Source organism: Chiloscyllium plagiosum, chromosome 10 (assembly GCF_004010195.1).
Source record: "Chiloscyllium plagiosum isolate BGI_BamShark_2017 chromosome 10, ASM401019v2, whole genome shotgun sequence".
Lineage (NCBI taxonomy): Eukaryota > Metazoa > Chordata > Chondrichthyes > Orectolobiformes > Hemiscylliidae > Chiloscyllium > Chiloscyllium plagiosum.
The window spans coordinates 48,458,509-48,481,481 of record NC_057719.1 but is presented as its reverse complement, the minus strand read 5'-3'; the positions used below and the strand labels follow the sequence as shown (position 1 = coordinate 48,481,481).

The following is a 22,973-nucleotide window of genomic DNA, read 5'->3' as shown; positions in this document are numbered from 1 at the left end:
TTCCCACAGAGTTCTAGGGTACATCTGATCAGGTCCTGAGGATCTATTCACTTTTATGCGTTTCAAGACATCCAACACTTCCTTTTCTTTTGCAAGGTGTCAGCATCTATTTCCCTACATTCTATATCTTGCATGTCCTTTTCCACAGTAAATATTGATGCAAAATACTCGTTTAGTATCTCTCCCATCTCCTGCGGCTCCACACAAAGACCGCCTTGCTGATCTTTGAGGGGCCCTATTCTCTCCCTAGTTACCCTTTTGTCCTTAATGTATTTGTAAAATCCCTTTGGATTCTCCTTCATTCTATTTGCCAAAGCTATCTCATGTCCCCTGCTTGCCCTCCTGATTTCCCTCTTAAGTATACTCCAACTGCCTTTATATTCTTCTAAGGATTCACTCGATTGATCCTGTCTCTACCTGACATATGCTTCCTTTTTAACCAAAACTTCAATTTCTTTAGTCATTCAGCATTCCTTACACCTACCAGCCTTTCCTTTCACCCTAACAAGAATATACTTTCTCTGGACTCACGTTATCTCATTTCTGAAGGCTCCCGATTTTCCAGCCATCCTTTTACCCGCAAACATCGGCACCCAATCAGCTTTTGAAAGTTCTTGTCTAATACTGTCAAAATTGCCTGAAATAATAATCCCGATCTAATACTGAGTGAGGTCCCTTTATCTCCACAACCTTCATGCCACGCCTCACCTCCATTCCCTCCATGTCCCTCACGGTCCTTCACATCCATTCCACCATAACCTTTCACTAACCTATATCCATTCACTCAGTATCCATCTTATAGAGAACTCTTGAACCCCACACATTAGGAAATCTTTGAGATGGCCACGAGATTGTTATGACAAACACTAATTCAAAAATCAGTTCAGAATACATAATCCTCTTAAGTAGTTATAAAACTGTCAAGATAAATAACTATTTTGACTAAATTGAATGTGTGTGGGGAGGTTGGAGCTTAGACAAGGATAATTAAAAAGGATTCCATTGGAAAACCTCAAGAGCTGAAAATATTCCAAGTATCTGCTGCTCTTGTCTTTCTAGACATAAGTGATTTTGTGTTTGGAAGGTGTGTCTATGAATTTGTAGCGAGCTTCTGCAGTGTATCATGTATATAGAACACATTACTTTACAGTGGTGGAGGCAATGGATGTTTGTGGATATGGCAAAGTGGCCTCTTTGTCCTGGATGCTGCCAAGCCTCTTGAGTGTTAACGGAGTTGCACTCATCCAAGCAAGTGGGGAGTATTCCATCACACTGCTTACTTGTGCCTTGCAGATGACAGGCAAGCTTTGAGGAATCCAGGGGTACACCTCTGATCTACTCTTGTAACCACTGTATTTATAATGGTGAGTCCAGTTAAGTTTCTGGTCAATGATAACCTCAAGATGTTGAAAGTGAAGGATTTGATTAAGGGAACACTAATGATTGTTGAGGCAGTAGTTAGATGATTGAAAATGGTCATTTCCTAACAGCTGTGTGGTGGGAATGTTACTTGCCGTTGTCAACCCAAGCCTGGATACTGTCCAGATCTAGGTGCATTTTGACATGGACTGCTTCAGAGGAGTTGTGAATCGTGCTGGACAATGCACAATCATCAGCAAATATCCTGATTTCTGATGGAGAGAAGGTCAAAGATGAAGCAGTTGAAGATGATTGGGCCCAAGACACTACCCTGAGGGACTCTTGTAAGAGATGTCCTTGAACTGAGGTGACTGACCTCTAACAACCACAACTAGCTACCTCAGTGCCAGATATAACACCAAACAGCAGAATTTGCCTCCTGATATCCATTGATTCCAGTTTTGCTAGGGCTCCTTGATGCCACATTTGGATGAATGTGGTCTTGATGTCAATGGCTAACATTTGCACCTTACCATTGGAATTTAATGCTTTTGTACATATTTGTACCAAAGCTGTAATGAAGTCAGGAGCCGAATGGCCCTGGCGGAATCAAACTGGGTGTCACTTATCAGGTTATTGCTGAGCAGGTGCTGCTCAATAGCACCATTGATGCCACTTTCCATTACTTTTCTGATGATTGAAAGTAGACTGATGAGACAGTAATTGGCTGGGTTAGATTTGTCCTTCTTTTGATGTACAAGAGATACCTGGGCAATTTTTCACATCGTCAGATAGATACCAGTATTATAACTGTATTGGAACAGCTTGGCTAGGAGCGTGGAAAGTTCTGGAGCACGAGTCTTCAGTCCTATTGCTGGAATGAGGGCCACTGGCCTTTGCAGTAATCAATGCCTCTGACTGTTTCTTGAAAAGTGAATCAAATTGGCTGAAGACTGGCATTTGTGATGCTGGGGACCACTGGAGGAAGGTCATGCTGGATCATCTACTTGGCATTTCTGGCTGAAGATTACTGCAGTTGCTTCATACTTATCTTTTGAACTCAGACATTGGGTTCTTCTATCATTGAGGATGGAGATATTTGTGGATCATACTCTTCTACTGAGTTATTTAATTCATGACTAGATGGCAGAGGACTACAGAGCTTAGACCTGATCTGTTGGTTGTGGGATCACTTAGCTCTGTCTATCACTTGCTGCTTATGCTATTTGGTACACAAGCAGTCCTGTCCGGTACTTCATTGGTTTTATGTATTTTTTTCTATGTCTGGTGCTACTCCTGGCATGCCCTCCAGTATTCTCCATTGAACTAGGGTTGATAGTAATGGTTGAGTGGGAGACATGCCAGGCTATGAGGTAGCAGATTGCGTCACAGCACAATTCTGCTGCTGATTGCCCACAGTATCTCACTGGATGCCCAGTTTTGAGTTTTGAGTTGCTTAATCTGTTCAAAGTCTGTCCCATTTAGCATCACGCTTGTGCCACACATGATAGTTATTCTCAATGTGAAGACGGGACTTCACCTCTACAAGAACTGTGTGATGGTCACTCTTATTAGCACTGTCCTATTTGCAAATCCATCTGCAGCTGGCAGATTGATAAGGATGAGGTCAAAGTCGACATGGCAAATCAAGCAGCATCTGTGTAATAGGGGAGTCGATGTTTCAGGTTGGAATCTTTCATCAGAGTGAGATCAAATGTGTTAGTTTGTTGGTTCCCTCATCACCAGCCACAGATCCAGTCTTGCAGCTATAATCTTTAGGACCCAACCAGCTCAATCTTTCATACTGCTGAGGTACTCTTGGCGCTGGACACTGAAATCCCCATATTTTGCACCACTTCTGTCCTCAGTGCTTTATCCAAGTGCTGTTCCACATGGAGGAGTATTGATTCATCAACAAGGGAGGATGTACATGGTGAGTTACAGGAAATTTCCTTGCCCATGTTTAACCTAAGTCATGAGGCTTCATGGGATGGGAAGTCGATAGTGAGGATACCCAGAGCAACTTCCTCCTGAGTGCTGCAACCTCTGCTGCGTTTGCCTTGCTGGTAGTATAGGACATATCAGGGACGATATTGGGACATTTTCTGTAAGGTATAATCCCTTGAGTATCACTGTGTCAGGCTGCTGCTTGATAGTCTGTGAGACAGCTCTCCCAATTTTGGCACCAGCCTCAAGAAGTTGGTAAGGTCTTAGTAAGGTCAAGAGGACTGTTTTTTGATTGTCACTTCCGCTGCCTCGGTCAACGCCACATGGTCTACTTGGTTTCATTTCATTTCTTTGTTGAGACTTTGTTGCGACTGACACAACTGACTGGCTTGCAAGTGCATTTCAGAGGGTAGTTAAGAGTTAACTACATTGTTGTGGGTTAAATTCAAATCCTACCAAATCTTACCCTGGCGGGTTTCGAGCTTAGCTCCTTCAAGGATTAACATTAGCTGAATTTCTGGATTAATAGTCTGTGATAATATCACTAGGCCAGCACCTCACCCCAGTCATCACTTGTTTGAACCTAATGAGGCATGGTACAGGGGTGAATTTTACTCTTTCTCAGGTGACAAGAATAATGATGAGCAAAATTACTTAATCAAGAGAGAGTCAAGAAATCAAATTCTTGCCATCCATTAGAAATTCTTGCAATTAAGTCCTCATGCCTTATATTGGTGAGCTCAGAATCCTGCCAATGAGTATTGAGAGGCCTGTTTGTATTTCATTAGATGCACAACTCTTCATTTTAGCATCCTCTCCACAATCAAGACTAAAATCTAATAGCGGGTAGCTGTTGTCTTGTCCATATTCATTGCAACTTGCAGAATTGCTGTGCCAGCCATACAGTTTGTATATACAAGGAACAGCTTCATCCACAGAAGACACCTCAATAGTCAATAACCATGTTCAGCCTTGCAACTTGGTATCAACAAAGCTGCAGCCACACTCATCTTACTTGTTGTCAAGACAGCTCAGGTACAAACTGAGGATGTCAAGCACGTACATTGGAGTGGAGGGAGAATCAGGACTTGCATGTTTGTGGCAAATTGTTTTATGCTGAGGTGCCAGGCATCTTCTGTACCTTAGCTGTGTTTTGGCGTAGTAGGTATTAAGTTCTGAGATACAGCAAGACAGCTTCTGTAATTTAACCTGCTTGTTAGCACAAAAGGAGAGGCTGGCATCTTGTAGGAAGGAGAAGCGCTAAAGAATAAATGATTCAGTCAGTGCAAGGGACGTGTTCTTTTGTACAGCAGAGCTGCAGCATGTGTGACAGCTTATACAGTAAACACATGACATGCAATTAAAGAAAATGACACTGTGAAAGTCAAAAGGGATGAGTGATTAGTGAGATGAGGATGGACTCCAATCAGTCAAGGGACTGATGGGAGTTCAGTCCAGGGGTTAGGTCACAGGCAGTTTTCAAGGTCTCTAGCTGAGCTGAGCAGTTTTTAGTTCGGTGTGAACTGGGAAGTTCAACAGGGAGCTGTGTGGAAACTCTCTCTCTTTTCTGCCCTTCCTGTAAGCATGTGTTCCATTTATACTGGGTTTTAAAAGGAGTTTGCTTATTGGGACTGTTGTGTGTATTCAGAACAGCAAAATTAAGTTTAGCTGGGTAGGTTGCATTCTGTAGGAGTTCTTTATTCTGTTCTTTGTGTTTCATTGTGTAATTTTGTGAATAACTTTTTTGGCTGTTTTAAAATCTAGTAGTCAACCTAGCTATCTTACTCCAGGTGATTTGCACTATACACTTATTGAAACAAATTCCAAAGTTAGGTCTAGGGTTTTGAGTGGTCTGGCCTAGTCCACAACAGTAAGCAGCTTTTTTTTTAACCTGGGGGCAGAATTTGGATTTTTTTTTGAGGTGCTACAAGGATTAATTGCGGTGGAAATCCATTGATTAATTATATCCAAGTGGATTCACACTTCATTGCAGGTCGAACAATCCACTTAAATTATATCTTGAAACAAACATGAGTAGTACATTGTGGCTGTTGATTGTCACCCTGAGATCTAAGCTGAAGGAGAAGAAGCATGTTGTGAAACTTGAAAGGGTAAAAAAAACTTACAAGGATGTTGCCAGGATTGGAGAGTTTCAGTAGTAAGGAGAGGTTGAATAGGCTGGGGCTATTTTGCCTGGAATGTCAGCGGCTGAGGGGTGACCTTATAGAGGTTTATAAGATCATGAGGGGCATGGATAGGGTAAATAGACAAGTCTTTTTCCTGTGGTGGGGGAGTCCAGAACTAGACGGCATAGGTTTAGGGTGAGAGGGGAAAAATTTAAAAGGGTCCTAAGGGGCAACATTCTCATGCAGAGTGGTGCATGTATGGAAGGAGCTGCCAGAGGAAGTCGTGGAGGCTGGTACAATGACAACATTTAAAAGACATCTGGATGAGTATATGAAGAGGAAGGCTTTAGAGGATATGGGCCAAGTATTGGCAAATGGGACTAGATTAGGTTAGGATATCTGATCGGCATGGACGAGTTGGACCAAAGGGTCTGTTTCTGTGCTGTACATTTCTATGAATCGATGAATATGTGAAGTTCTCATTGGCCAAGCCAATATATAATAATTAATGGAAGACAATACGTAATAGTTGCCACATCCTCACAAAAGAAATGACAAGTCAGCAAAGACAAGAAATATGATGTGGAAAAGAATGTAGTGAACTTACTGCCAGAAGCCTACTCCCAATGGAACACGGACACTTTAGTTGTCCACCATGCATTTGGTAAGGTCACTTACATTGGATTTCCTTAGTGAGGATGACTATTATCTTCCAAGCAATCTTGCGTAAGGATATAAAATTCAGCTTGATTGTTAAGGATGTGAGAGCTTAGGCATCCCTTTAATAACACTGTCATCTCATTGAATTTGCCCTCAAAGTCTCTTCCAACTAAGCAGAAATGGCTGGTTTCAATCAATCAGCTTTTCTTAAAGCATTGCTTTTGAGAAGGAAACATCAGAAACACGAGCTTTGGAAAGCTCAGCAATAAAAATCCTCCAATGATGCCGCATAACTTCCAGAGGAAGAATCATCAGGGCAACATCCACCAAGGAAGTGCAAAGGTATAGTCAAACACTGCATTTATCTTCAAATGACAGAATGGTAATGACATAGAAGAATAAGAACGTCCCAATCCATCATCTCAGACCTATGCTAGCAGTTGTACTCGGACTTGCACACAAAGGGACTGGATGGCAATTGCATCTCTGTGGCTATCATGGTCATCGCTAATGTCAGGGTTTTTTTGCACTCTGCACTGGATATCCTGAGAACTGATCTGACTTCTACTTACTGCAGCATTCACAATAGACATGTGAACTGTCCAGTGAACTTGTCACAGCCCTGAATTTCAGTGTGCTCCCTTGAAAAAGTTCCCTTGAAAGGCAAATCCTTTCCCCACCTAGATGCATGGCCTCATCAATGATTCTGCCCTCTCACCATAAGGTCACCATGCCATTACATTACCTTGCACCTCAATCTCAACCACATTAACGTACAATGATTTGCCTACCATTTCTAAAGTTAAGGTTCAAAGATGCCTGAGAGAAGAGTTTAGCGATATTCAGCAAACTAATTGTTTGATAGAGATGATAATTTCTTTGTAATTATAAAGTCTTACATCCTTAGAATGTATGAAGAGCCTCCTCAGTTGTCATCTGGTTCGCACTTATGATGCTCTTGTTAGTATATTAAGAGCAGATAATAATTGTACAAGAGACAGCAAAGCAGTGCACGTACATGAACATTTTTGAAAGTATGGCGTATTTAGAATGAGGTGGCACCCAGGCCACCTATCTGTCCTCAGTATATTTCTTCTTTCTCTCCCTCCAACTATGTTTAAACACAGACCCAAAGTCCAAACTGGGGGTAGAGAGCCTGCTCTATAGTTCATCATGTTGCCTTGGAAGATGTGGGAAGTCATCACCAATGTACTTCAGCCGAGGACTCAGACCAGCTAAGATTCTCCTGCCCAAAGACTAGGCTCACTCTCCTTAACTTGAAATACTGCAGGCTTTGTGATCACAGGGAGGAGTCAGAGAGGAAGGTCTCCTCTATAGTATCTTCAAAGAAGCTCTTGTGGTGCCTCCCCGTGGGTGTCTGCTGGTAGAATCCTGTCTCCTGACAGGAATGAGCACCTGGAGTGAGGTCAAGATGCCTTATCCCTCTCCTGTCTCGCCACTGACGCTGAACATACATGATTAAAGGGATGGGATTATAGCTCTAAATGCATATCTGGCACTGAGCCTTGTGCGTGACGTGTATTTCCAAGGAGGCTACCATCATTTTAGTAAATCTCCTCTGAACCCTTTCCAAAGCTTCCACATCCTTCCTGTAATGCGGTGACCAGAACTGTACACAATACTCCAAATGTGGCCGCACCAGAGTTTTGTACAGCTGCAGCATGATCTCATGGTTCAGAAACTCAATCCCTCTACCAATAAAAGGTAACACACCATATGCCTTCTTAACAACCCTATCAACCTTGGTGGCAACTTTCAAGGATCTATGTACCTGAACATCGAGATCTCTCTGCTCATCTACACTACCAATAACCTGGATAGATTTCCCACCAAAGCCAAAGTCTCTGTGATAGTGCACCCTCTGAGGATTCATAAACTTCCTCATCAGAGGTAGGACTGTCACAAAGTTTGAGAATGTAGTATCTTTGTTGAGGTTCCTTGAGAGCTGTTAGTGCCTGTATAAGAGAAGAGAAGTAATTAGTTGGAGAAGATGGAAAAATGCTCACACATAACAGGAATTTCTTAGTGTTGGTGATAATTGGAAAGGAGCATAGAACAACACCGTTTACTAGGTTGGTTACCAATTATTGTCTCCTCAATACCACAAGAGCTTCTGGCCTTCCCAGCCCGCTCAACTAATGGAGTTCACCCCAAAAGTTTATAGTAATATTTATTTGCACAATACGTCCAATAAAACTTCCAAGTGTTAACCTGCTCCACTGCTTCAAACCTAGACAGGTGACTGAGTGAAGAATTAATAAAATATCAAAGGACAGGGTACGATTGACACAATAAAATCTTAATCTCAATACTGTTCAACTTGGAGAAGCATTTGATCGACAAGATAAATTAATTTAACACATCAGAAGATTTTTCTGCATTCATAGCATTGGTCTACATAATGGCATCTTCATCAAGCACTGCAGTTAAAACATACTTAATTTATCAAACATCATTACATTATATGAAGTTCACAACACCATTTACAATTACTTATCAAAAAGTTGTCAACTCAAGAACAGGTTTTCTATATTATTCACAACACTTTTGAAATGGCGTGAATCATGCCTCTGTGAAAATTGCAGGGGATCTGAAATCACTACCTCCAAAATAGTACCACCAGTTTCACAACTGCTGTGTGCATCCTATCCTGTGCCCTTAAAGAAAATGATGGGAATGGGCCAGGAAATCTGGAATCAGGTCCCACCCAACTTTGCCCTCCTATTTCATCTCCATCCACTCTAAGTACAGATTTGTATCCGTTGACCAGCAAAATCCAACTTAAAGTTTCTCTTCCACACCATTAATTGAAGCGCAGCTATTTGGCTACTCAACTATCAACCACATATGCACATTCAGAAATGATACGTCAGTGTGCTAGTCTTTTGTCTGATAATATCACTGACAGTAAATCTAGCACTACAGCAATTATAACAAATTTTATTTAATGAATTTTAGATCTTTTGATGTATTAGACAATTAAAATTCAAACACTGGTAATCTTTAACATCTGGAAATTTCTCTGCTGTTTAAGTTTTCAATGTTGTTAAGACAAATGTAACAAATATATCTTTGAGAACTTTCCAAGGAAAAGACAATATGTGGAAAGTACAGATTTATCCCCTTAAATTTTCAATGTTTGGGACAATAGGTTTTCTTGAATGTTTTACTTTAGAAGACAGGTGGAGAAGACAGATTCTCCAATGATCTTAGAAGGAAATCCTAGGGAAAAGACATACAAAAATTGATGGATCTGTCTCATACAGGAAACATTATCCTACAAACACATAAAAACTAAAAAGACACAGGAATTTTAGTATGCACAATAAGTTACTTTTTGTTCTTTCTACTTATCATCTCATGAAGGTAATGGTATATGCTTGCCAGTTTGATGCAGTTCTTGGCTTAACTCAGCCTAGACAGGTTGTTCAACTCTGAGGGGCTTCGTAATCTAATCTGTATCTATCATCGTGCACTTCTCTTAGATTAGATTAGATTACTTACAGTGTGGAAACAGGCCCTTCGGCCCAACAAGTCCACACCGACCCGCCGAAGCGCAACCCACCCAGACCCATTCCCCTAAATTTACCTCTTCACCTAACACTACGGGCAATTTAGCATGGCCAATTCACCTAACCTGCACATTTTTGGATCGTGGGAGGAAACCGGAACACCCGGAGGAAACCCACGCAGACACGGGGAGAATGTGCAAACTCCACACAGAGAGTTGCCAGAGGCGGGAATTGAACTCGGGTCTCTGGCGCTGTGAGGCAGCAGTGCTAACCACTGTGCCACCGTGCTGCCCATATGACTCTCTTGGGAATCATGATAAGATTATTTAAAGAAGTACAAATTCTAGCTACCAGTTGCCCCCTCAAAACCAGGAATATTGATTCTAAGTGTAGTATTCCCAAACTGAAGCTCATGTGAGATTCAATAAATCAACAAACTGAATCATAAACCTTTATGATTTTAATTTACTTTGTTACAAACAATATGGTGAATTATTATAATAAAGTAGTATCTTTTAAGAATCTAAACAGTACATAGGCTTTTTTCTGTTTTTTAAATCAACCTGATCAGCCTGGTCATGATACACCCCTAGAGCAAGTTGGACTTGAATGGAGGCCTCCTAGCTCAAAGGTAGGGACACCACACAAGTCCTCTGCATCGCCTACTCAAATACAGAGAGTAATGAGGTCTCACCTGAAACATGTCAGTGTCCTTGTCATGAGTATACTCGACCACCACAGTTTGGTTTCTGGATAGCGTATATGAGATGCTATGTTGCCCTTTACAACTGACCGCCTATGAAGTATAAAATAGAGAAGCACATTAATACATTTCTTTAGACTTCCAACTGGCTTTTAACAGTACAATTATTGTAACAATAGTTAGCTATTTTGTATATCAACTGCTCATGAAAATAAAACTTAACAAAACCGCAAATTGCAATTTGCAGCATACAAAAGACAGAAAATATCTATAACAATGTTTAGTTCTTGTCTGTCCAGATTGATTGATCATGTTAAGGGATGCAGCTGTTGTTGGGTTTATTTAGTGCTGGTGTCTAGTGCACAGCGAGCATGTGATGCAACAGGGTGGAGGTAATGTGAAAACAATAACACTGCAGGATAAGGAGAGGCTGACAAAGCTAATTTGGCTGAAGAGATGGATTGTATTTGTTTGGAAGAATGGTGATGGCTGGAGTACAACATTTCAAGTAAAACAAAACCCTCTTTATTTTAATCTTAATCGAGAATATCATAACTGAAGTTCAACACTTTACATGTTCCGGAACCAGATAACCTACAGGTCAAATAATAAATATATTATTCACAAACCTTGTATATGATTCAAAGTATCTTTTGTAGTTGTTCTTCACGAAGCAGGTGTCTGAAGCTATAAAAACCTCTAGTAATTTCAGATTGCAGCTGAAAATTGCCATTAAATGTAGATTGTTTCAAAGATGACAAATTTGGGTACAAATTCTAAACAGTTTAAAAAAGATTGAGTACATAGATTTAAGTCCAGAAATCATTGAGAATCACATCTATTACTCCACACTGAAGTTACTACATCAATAACATTTTCCTTCATGCCAATGTTCTCTTTCTCTAAAAATACTTTCAATACCTCACAATGTGACAATGTGTTCAAATCTTAGCCGAGACAAAAACAAACAGCAGGCTTAACAATCACTGGGAAAAGAAAGAACACCAAGACTAATCAAAATATATTCTCATCCAATGTCCACATTTACACTTCCAGCTGAAGTCACTGGTTGGTAGCAAAGAGAATCCTGGCTAATTCAATTTCCCAGGAGAAAGTGAGGACTGCAGATGCTGGAGATCAGCCCCTGATGAAGGGCTTATACCCAAAACATCAATTCTCCTGCTCCTCGGAGGCTGCCTGACCTGCTGTGCTTTTCCAGCACCACACTCTGGACTAATTCAATTTCCCAGCTCCATACCAAGTTGTTGGAAAATTGAGGAGGAATGGAAAGCGCCCTTAGTACAATAGCCAATGTTAATTAAGTTAACATGAAATCAAAATGAAATTTCGGCATTTCCTGTTGTGTACTCCCCACTACACACTAATAAAACTCAAAGCGCCAGATGGGACTACCTTTTACCATAAACTGGCAAAATATCAGTTTTGTTGAGTTTCATGAGAGATTTTTCTCCACAAGGCCAAGTGAGATTTTTCTCTTGATCAACCCAAACTTTATTACTATGCCTCTATGGCAAGTTCATGTCCAATGCTAGTTGGATTCTCCTACTCGCATTAGTGGAGATATGCACCATTGCCAGGATATCATAGGATCCCTGGTACCAGTGCCAACTCTACAAGATTGTTGTGGCTTGGTGAAGCACTGGCAATCCAGAGTTGCCCTATACATTTACTGAAATTTGTCCTGGACATGGCAGACAACGGGATATTGGCACCCTGCCATTTGATGAGGAACCTGGAGTTCTTGGTGGACAGGGACGCATTCAATATGTCTGGGCCCTCTAGAGACAAATACTCTTGGCATTGCCTAACCAAACCTCCAAGGTCAATAGGTTCAACTATAGGATAGACACCCTCTAAGCCAGCTACAGATCTCAGGACAGCACAGACACATCGTTGGGGTTGGGAGGTGTAGAAAATGGCACATTACTTTTATACCTAGAGGACTGCAGTTCAAGAGTGTAGGACTTATGCTGCTGTTATACAAAGCCCTGGTTAGAGCCCACTTGGAGTACTATGAGCAGATCTGGGCAGCACACTTTAGGAAGAATATATTGGCCTTGGAGGGAATACAATGTAAGTTTGCAAAAATGATACCTAGAATTCAAGGGTTAAGTTATGAGGAGAATTATACAAATCAGATCTGTTTTCTCTAGAATTTAGAAGGTTAAGGGGTAATCTGATCAAAGTCTTCAAGATATCAACGGAAATGATAGGGTAGATAAAGATACACTATTACCACTGGTTGGGGATTCTAGAACTTGCGGGCACAGTCTAAGAATTAACAACAGATTGTTCAGGAGAAATGTTAGAAAACACTTCTATACATAAAAGGTGCAGATATTTGGACCACTCTTCCACAAATGGCAGTGGATGCTGGATCAGATGTTAATTTCATATGTGAGACAGATACATTTTGTTAAGGAAAGCTATTAAGGGATATGGGCCAAAGACAGGTATATGGAGTTAAGCCACAGACTAGCCATGATCTCAGTGAATGATGGTACAGCCTTGAGGGGCTGAATGACCGACTCCTATTCTTATGTTCCTAAGGCACATAATTGGCACAGGTCAATAGCGGTGAAGCTGGAAAAGCACAGCAAGTCAGATAGCATGTGAGAAGCAGGAATGTCAATGTTTCAGGCCAAACTGGGGAGTTTACAGTCCAATGGTTTCAATATTGACTTCACCAGCTTCAAAATACTGACCCCCCCCCCGAAGTCTTACCTCATGTCCAGGCTATCTGCTCCAACCTTCCCACTGAGCAATTTCAACAACCTCCCACCACCCCACCTGCTCTCCCATCTCTCCTCCCACCCCTCCTTTCCCCCCCCCCGCATCATCATTTGGCCCTTATCGCACTAAACCCTTCCTATTCATATATCCATTCAAATGTCTTTTCAACGCTGTAACTGTATCAGCCTCCACCACTTCTCTGGCAGCTTATTCCATACTCGCACCATCCTCTGCATGAAAACACTGCCCCTTAGGTGCCTTTTAAATCTTTCCCCTCTCACCTTAAACCTTAAGCGGCACAGTGGCTCAATGGTTAGCACTGCTACCTCACAGCACCAGGGTCTCAGGTTTGATTCCAGCCTTGGGCGACTGTCTGTGTGGAGTTTGCACATTCTCCCTGTGTCTGCGTGGGTTTGCTCCGGTTTCCTCCCACAGGTCCAAAGATGTGCAGGTCAGGTGAATTGGCCATGCTAAATTGCCCATAGTGTTAGGTGCATTAGCCAGAGGGAAATGGGACTGGGTGGGTTACTCTGCGGAGGGTCGGTGTGGACTTGTTGGGCCAAAGGGGCTATTTCCACACTGTAGGGAATCTAATCTAATCTGTGCTCTCCAGTTTCAGACTCACAGAGAAGACCTTGTCTTTTAGTATGTTCACTTTTCTTCATCAGCTACGTATGCAAGTGTGTCTCTCAATGAAATTACAACATTGAAGGAACACAGCTAAGTTATTCTCAGGGCTCCATGATGTTTGATGGCCCAGAGTGTGAAATCAGCAGCTCCTGCATTATGTGCAGGTTGTGGCTAAATTGCAGGTACTCATTACTTTCCTAAGTGGCTAATTGGGTCAATCCCTCCAGATAGCCAAACACTGCTATTATATCATAACAATTAGTGTGATTAATACATAATGTTGCATTAATATGGTCAAGAGAACTCGCAACAAGACTTTGTCCTTCAGACAGTAAGTTAATCCGCAAGGTTGCACAGTGTGTACTAGTTGCAGGTGCTTTTCATTTGATACTATACAGGTGTCTATTTAATGCTAGGGCCTTCTTGTGCTACAGTGATAGTGTCCCAACCCCTGGACTTCGAGGCCCAGCTCAAGTCCCACCTGATTCAGAGATGTGTAAAAACACCTGATTAGAAAAATAGGTTAAAATAAAAAATAAATTATTTAGATTAGATTCCCTACAGTGTGGAAACAGGCCCTTTGGCCCAACAAGCCCACACTGACCCTCCGAAGGGTAACCCACCCGGACTCATTTCCTGGCATTTACCCCGACTAATGCACCTAACATTATGGGCAATTTAGCATGGCCAATTCACCTGGCCTGCGCATCATTTGGAATGTGGGAGGAAACCCACACAGACACAGGGAGAATGTGCAAACTCCTCACAGACAATTGCCAGAGGCCAGAATCAAACCCCGGTCCCTTGCACTATGAGGCAGCAGTGCTAACCACTGAGCCACCATGCCACCCCAAATGTATCTGTCTAATGCTGTACCCCTTGAAGGTCCTCACATTGCTTGAAACTGAAGCCCCCTCCCTCACAGAAAGCTAGACAGTAAGGAAAGATAGTAGCGAGTCTTTAAATTCAGGTCAATGGGCCAAAGCACAGGATGGCAAGGCAAAGCAAAGCAGGAACGTTGTAAGCATTCAGGTAGAAACAAAATGCATTAGCAGTGTGACAGCAAGCCAGGTGTCCTTTGATGAAACCTGATCCAGTCCATGAGCTGGCTGCCTGTCCAAGTGCGCACAGTTTCCTTGTAGCAGCATTCCAATGAGAGGTGCCACTGTGCTCCAAAGTACAGCATTAAAGTACTGAAGCATACTGTAAGTGAAAGAGATATGCCAAAATGATGCAGAAAGGCTGGCTCATGTCGGATTCCAAGATCCTTGAACATAGCCTATATTTGGGTACTGCTCATGGAGTGTGCCCTGTGATGTTGGTACCAAATGTCCAAGGTCATGGTCTGGAGGAACAAACGGTGACCTAAAGTAACCAAGCACTTCGCCAAATTTCCATGTCAATAATTGTCAGCATTTAGTTTCTCCATCAGCAAGTGGAGAATGACAGCCTGCATGTTAATGGGGTGAGATTAGGCATTAAGGAGGATAGTGATGAACAACAATCCATGTTAATAGGCCTCTTACTGCTCACTCGCAAGAAGCTCGTCTTGACATCCTTTTTGAAAAAAAGTTACAAAATATGGGGATTTCAATGATCTAGATATCTTAACTTTTTAATTATGAAGATCAAAATCGCCAAAATTCCTATTTTTTTTTAAAAAGGCTGGCATGAATTTTTAAAATTAAATCAGCAAATAAGAATTTCACCCCAGTTATTTTTCACCTTTATTGAAATAAATTTAAGATCAAAATACTATAACGAAATTATTAAAATTCAGCTTTCAAGCTTTAGAGTACATTAGCTTATAGGATTAAGGAGATTTTCAGTGTGCAATAAGAGTGACTATCCAGCACTTTTGAAATTCTCAGGTCACTAGTTTTCTAATGCTTCAGTGCTGTATTATAAAAATTTATTTAAGCAAATTTCAATTCCATCAGGAGTGCTCTGGCATTAAACTAAACTTTTGATAGTTGAAACCTTCAGTATATGCCTTGGGAAGCAGCATTATGCCTGTGAAGCCCAAGATCACTGAAGTTACTTATAGTCCATTTAAACCTCAACTGAGAATACATGTGGCATCTACCAATCGTAAATCCACAAGTGCATTCATGAGCTCACAAACGGCCTTCACAAAAGAGCAATACAGTCGGCCCAGTTCACCATAGACCTATGGTTAGCTAAGCTTTCCAAGCTGTGGCCTTGCAGCCCTTATTGTGTTTCCTCAGATAAAAGAGGTCATCGACATGTGGCACACAGAGCGTCATAGTATCATCCAGCCAAATTCCTAACAGGAATGGATTTCAGTCCCTGCTTATCCAGCTTATTTGTGACCACAGCAACAGTTTCAGTAAGTGGGCACCTGCTAACCAGGTGCTATCACACGCTCACATTCTGCACAAATACCAGGTTTCTCAAATGTTCATTCTCCCACATCATCTCCAGAGCTGCCTTGAGGACTAACAAAAGAAAACATGGCTAACAATCTTCAGACTGAAGCCAAAAAGCACCGTACTGCTAGCCATGCATCCACCAGGGCCATATGATTACCATCTAAGAGATCTATTTGGCATCAATGATAAACAGTGACTAGTTTTACTGGTCAAAACTCACAGCAGGATTTGTGTTCCAAATCGCTTATTGACCGGAGGTAAGTTTTGTTTTATTGCTTTATTCTTTACCAGATGCAATAAAACCTGTTTCCACATCTTTAATCAAAGGAACTGTGTAAACTCTAATCATATGCAAATAATTCATTATCAAGTCGCACCAGTGCTGCTTGAAGAAAATTATGGGGGAGTTAGAAAATCACTTCCCATGTTCACTATCATCTTCTTTTGAGAAATACTCTTATCTTCACTCAGCAATTTTCCATCGAGCCCAAGTGACATGTGATCGTGGTATGCAAATTAACAGGTAGCTTACTGTATCACTATTGCACTATGAGGACTAAAGAGGTGTACCTCCAACAAATTGTTTTGGAAATTTTTTTAAAAACAATTTCTTAGCTTCAAAATTTGTGAAATATTGCAAAAACATTAAAGAAAAGTATTTCTATTGACGGTGCAAAAATGACTCTGTAACGCAAATTCCAAAACTACATAAATTAGTCCATTAATGAAACCCACAACTGAGTCATTTACAAATATTGGCCCTAATCTTCTTCTCGATTTGAGTGTTCCCCTAAGTTGGCCAGTGCTCCAAATTTCTTGGCGGGTCTTCCATGTGCAGCTTTCCCAGAAATACAGAGAGCAGTGTCCCTCAAGACAGCTCTTTCACAACATCAGAGAGAAGGCATGACACACAGTCTTTTTATGGTATATAATACATTCAAAGGTCCACTGTGAACGTTAGTGAATGGGTGAGTGGATGCATGCTTGTGAATAGGCAGAGTGGTAACATGGATAGAATGAGTAAGATGGTCAATAGGTAAGGTGACAGACAGTGTGTAATGGGGTAGTAGCTGGGTGTCGTGGGAGGATTTAATTTGCTGATTAGTGTAAGTGATTGGAGTACCAATTCTGGAATTGCTCAGGAATTAGACTAGGCCTTTCTGTCTAATGTTCTGCGCTGAGAGTCCCATGGATCTGTCTAAAAATCTCTAAATCTAGCTCAGAGTCAGAGACTTTCATGGGGGATCCCAAGAAGCAGGGTAATCATCTGCCATTTGAAATTTGTCAGCTAATTTCCTCTTAGGTCAACACAATAGGCCTTCTCCTGATTTCTGAAGTTCATCTCTGATCATATATACGACTATCCAGATACTGGCTGTATGATTTGGGTTGTTGTATACCTCACTTCTGGCATGAGCACTGCATTGAATGTCAGTTTGGGAATTATTAGATTCAATTGTTGAGTGTTAACCAAAATACTCTAAATTGCTATTTATTAACATATGGACTGCACTGGTTCAACAAGGCAGTTCACTATACCTTCTCAAGGGCATCTAGGCATAGGCAATAAATGCTGGCGCAGTCAGCAATGGCCATGTACCACAAGTAAATTTAAAACAAACATTAATTAGTTACATTGTCAAAACAATTTAGAAAATAGATCATTTGTAATTTAGAAAACAAAAATACTTCAAATGAGACATATTTGAATATAACAAAACATAAATTGCTTTATCTGTGGATCTGGCAAGTACCTGAGGAGAGAAAGTAGAGTTAATGTTTCCAGTTAGAACTTCAGCAGCATTAGATAAATGAGATATAAATGTTTTCAGTTTCCTGTCACCATCACTCCCACAACTCATTGGTAACCAACAGAGATGGTCTCGAGCCTGTTTTACATAGGATCCTTGAGTGGCCCTCCAGCTACCATCAGAATCCAGATCTTTTAAAAAAAGCATGCAATTCATCAGTCATCTTTACTGTGGAATTCAAAGAGGAGTACAATAAGTTTCACAGAAGTCACAATGAATGCCTTTTTCACCAACTTATACAAGCCCTTCTAGAGACCTATGGACAAGCATGCCACGTGCCAAGGTCCCTTTGTTCCACAGAGCTGCCTAGTGTCATACATTGAATACTTGCTTGTCAAATTATTCCTTCCACAGTATTTCACCTCACACTTTTCAGAGTTAAATTCCATCTGCTACTTATCTTCCCATTCACTCTTTGCTGGAACATCTCAACAACAAGGACACATACGTCAGATTCCTGCTCATCGACTACTGCTCCACCCTCCAAACTGATCTCAAAACTCCAATACATAGGTCTTGGCTCTGCCCTCTGAAACTGGATCCTCAGCTTCCTTGACCTACAGACCACAATCAGTGAAGACAGCCAACTGCACCTCCTCCATGCTAACACTCAACATTGGAGCCCTCCCAAGGATGTGTTCTCAGCCTCCAACTGCACTCCCCATACACCCACAACTGTGTTGCCAAATTATGAATGAGCACCATCTACAAGTTTGCTGGTGACACCACCATGGGAGGAAGGATAGAGGTTGTTCTGCTATAACACACATTTTGTTAATGCAAATTTGCTGCAATGTGATTGACGAATTGGGGACACTGCCTAAAGTGTGAACTTTTAAAACGTGTGTTTGCTGTAATGCAATTACATCACCAAATCTTTAAGTGCTGTTTCTAAAGCGCAATTTTTCTCTAACAAGGGGTTGCACAAGAACACAACCATTGTGTCATAGAAGAACTATATGTATCCTACAACAAGGAGTCAGAATACCGCAAGGAGGTAGAAGGCTTGGTGACATGGTGCAATGAGAGCAACCTGTCTCTCAACATCGGCAAAACTAGAGAACTAATCATTAACTTCAGGATGAAGGGACAAGAACACATGCTCACCTACATCAGTTTAAGAGGGTGAACGATAAGGAGTGATGATAACAGACAACCTGTCCTCAACTTCCTACATAAACGCAACGGTCAAGAAGGTACAACAATGCCTCTTCTTCCTCAGGCAGCTCAGGAAATTTGCCAAGTCATAGAGTCATAGAGATGTACAGCATGGAAACAGACCCTTCGGTCCAACCCGTCCATGCCGACCAGATATCCTAACCCAATCTACTCCCACCACCAGCACCCGATCCATATCCCTCCAAACACTTCCTATTCATATACCCATCCAAATGCTTTTAAATGTTGCAATTGTACCAGCCTCACCACTTCCTCTGGCAGCTCATTCCATACACGTACCACCCTTTGTGTGAAAGTGTTGCCCCTTAGGTCTCTTTTATATCTTTCCCCTCTCACCCTAAACCTGTGCTCTCTAGTTCTGGACTCCCCCACCTCAGGGAAAAGACTTTCTTTACTTATCCTATACATGCTCCTCATGATTTTGTAAACCTCTACAAGGTCACCCCTCAGCCTCCAACGCTCCAGGGAATACAGCCTCAGCCTGTTCATCCTCTCCCTATAGCTCAAATCCTCCAACCCCGGCATCCTTGTAAATCTTTTCTAAATCCTTTCAAGTTTCACAACATCCTGCCGATAGGAAGGAGGCCAAAATTGCACACAATATTCCAACAGTGGCCTAACCAATGTCCTGTACAGCCGCAACATGACCTCCCAACTCCTGTACTCAATACTCTGACCATAAAAGAAATCATACCAAACGCATTCTTCACAATCCTATCTACCTACGACTCCACTTTCAAGGAGCTATGAACCTGCACTCCTAGGTCTCTTTATTCAGCAACAGTCCCTAGGACCCTACCATTAAGTGGATAAGCCCTGCTAAGATTGGCTTTCCCAAAATGCAGCACCTTGCATTTATCTGAATTAAACTCCATCTGTCACTCTTCAGCCCATTGGCCCATCTGATCAAGATCCCGTTGTAATCTGAGGTAATCGTCTTCTCTGTCCACTACACCTCCAATTTTGGTGTCATCTGCAAACTTACTAACTGTACCTCTATTGCTCGCATCCAAATCATTTATGTAAATGACAAAAAAGTAGTGGATCCAGCACCGATCCTTGTGGCACTCCACTGGTCACAGGCCTCCAGTCTGAAAAACAACCCTCCACCACCACCCTCTGTCTTCTTCCTTTGAGCCAGTTCTGTATCCAAATGGCTAGTTCTCCCTGTATTCCATGAGATCTAACCTTGCTAATCAGTCTCCCATGGTACATCCTGTCCCTCAGGATTCCCTCCAACAACTTGCCCACCACTGAGCTCAGGCTCACCGGTCTATAGTTCCCTGCCTTGTCTTTACCGCCCTTCTTAAACAAACAGTGGCACCACGTTTGCCAACCTCCAGTCTTCCGGCACCTCACCTGTGACTATCGATGATACAAATATCTCAGCAAGAGGCCCAGCAATCACTTCTCTAGCTTCTCACAGAGTTCTAGTGTACATCTGATCAGGTCCTGGGGATTTACCCACCCTTAACCATTTCAAGACATCCAGCACTTCCTCCTCTGTAATTTGGACATTTTGCAAGATGTCACCATCTATTTCCCTACATTCTATATTTTCCATATTCTTTTCCACAGTAAATACTGATGCAAAATACTCGTTCAGTATCTCCCCCATTTTCTGCCATAAGGTCACTCACTAACCTTTGCAGATGCACCAAGGAAAGCATACCGTCCCGCTGCAGAACGGCCTGATATGGCAACTGCTTTTCCCAGGACTGTAAGAAACTACAGAAGGTGGTGTGCACAGCCCAGATCATTACCACAGCCAACATTCCATCCACAGACTCCATTTATATGGCCTGTTTCCGCAGAAAGTCTGCCAACATTATCAATGACCCATTGCACCCTGATAATACGCTCCTACAACCTCTTCCATCAGGCAGAAGATACAAAAGCTTGAACACATGCACTCACAGGTTGAAAAACAGCTTTTTCCCTGCCATTATTAGACTGATGACTATACTCTCTAACTTCAAATAATGCTGATCTTGCTAATGTTGATCTTGCCAAGCACATGCCCTTGTGCGACGTAGCCTGTATGCCTCTGTCCAAGTTTTCGTGAAAAAGGTTTCGTGAACTTTAAATGCAATCATGTGGGGTAGCACAGGGGCTCAGTGGTTAGCCCTGCTGTCTCAAAGCACCAGGGACCCGGGTTAGATTCCAGTCTTGGGCGACTATCAATGTGGAGTTTGCACATTCTCCCAGTGTCTGCGTGGGTTTCCTCCAGGTGCTCCAGTTTCCTCTCACAATCCAAAGATGTGCCGGTTAGGTGAATTGGCCATGTTAAATTGCCCATAGTGTTCAGGGATGTGTAGGTTAGGTACATTAGTCAGGGCCAAGTATAGAGTAATGGAGAATGAGTTTGGGTGGGATACTTTTCAAAGGGTCGGTACGGACTGATTGGGCCTAAAGCCCTGTTTCCATACTGTAAGGATTCTATGATTCTATATGATTTCCATTACTCCAAAATTTTTTGAGATATTATTTTATAAGTGACACATCTATCAGTATCGATCATAGGTTTGAAGATAGGCATGTTATTCCATAAATATACTCTGAAAATGCTCTAAATAAACGATTTTGTAGCTTTTCTTCTTTTGCGTAATACGAGGACATACACTGTTATTGTTGATATAAGCTATAAATTTCCATTGCAACCCAAGCGTCTATCACACGATGCTGTATAGTTTATAATGAATTGCTGTACGTTAATTTGATTTTGTTTCAGAAGCAGAGTAACGAAAAACATTCTGCATCTTGGGAGTTACGGCATAAGAAAAATAGGCATTTGTTACAATGTTTTCCCAGTTCAGAAGTTACAATAGCTGCATGTATAATAAAATAGTAAACAATTTTGCTAAATCAGCAACATCAACATGGTTATTTTGAGGTAGGAATTCACACAACATACTTCAACCTTTGGAAATACCTATTTTACCTCAGGATCAATTTTATACTGAAACAACAAAATAGTCTGTTGAGAGTTAAAATGTCCAACTCACACTTAAGAATCAACTGTGCAAAAACGCTATAAACATCTACTGTGGTATAGTAGTGTTTCTCTGACCAGTCAGGGCCAAGTACAGAGTAAGGGCACAGGCCCTTTGATTCCTGAAGAAGGGCCTGTGCCCGAAACGTCGAATCTCCTGTTCCCTGGATGCTGCCTGACCTGCTGTGCTGTTCCAGCAATAAAGTTTCAACTTTGATCTCCAGCATCTGCAGACCTCACTTTCTCCTCGAAGATTTCAACCTACTGCGAATCCTCTTACAAGGATGCCTTCCTTGAAGAAGCTCTCTGCCTCTCCCTACAAAGATTTCAGTGAGTCCCTCTCTCACTGCACACCCCAGGTCATCTCCTCTGCACAGAAGCTCTTCAGCCACATTCTGAAGCAGACTTGTTACCACAGCCATATCTCCTTTCTCAGCACCTGCCTACGGAACCGACTGATCCCCCATGGACTCCAGATCACCTTCCGACCAACACAATTTGGACCCAACCAGGACTACCAGTACCTGCAACAAATCCGCAGCCTCCAGCAACGGACCTCCCTCCGGATCCTCCACTCCACGCTTGCAGCCATGCGCCGGTACCTACATTCCCTGCAACTCGACCTACCCCAGCTCAGGACAACTCTCTCACAGACCTGTAAAGGACCTCTACTGTTACCTATCACCCTCACCTTGACCTCTTTCCACCTATCACATTTCCAACGCCCCTCCTCCAAGTCCCTCCTCCCTACCTTTTATCTTCTCCTGCTGAACACTCTCTGCTCATTCCTGAAGAAGGGCCTGTGCCCGAAACGTCGAATCTCCTGTTCCCTGGATGCTGCCTGACCTGCTGTGCTGTTCCAGCAATAAAGTTTCAACTTTGATAT

General features: G+C 42.0%; 1 protein-coding gene across 2 annotated transcripts in view; it reads right to left on the bottom strand.

Moving 5' to 3' along the window:
- LOC122553627 (E3 ubiquitin-protein ligase pellino homolog 2) overlaps positions 1 to 22,973 on the bottom strand; it is a 247,120-nt gene that overhangs the window by 49,076 nt on the left and 175,071 nt on the right. For both annotated transcript variants that reach the window (XM_043697730.1, XM_043697729.1), the window contains exon 4: positions 10,320 to 10,421. In XM_043697730.1, the coding sequence (XP_043553665.1) occupies positions 10,320 to 10,421 (102 nt within the window). The remainder of the gene's footprint in view (positions 1 to 10,319; positions 10,422 to 22,973) is intronic.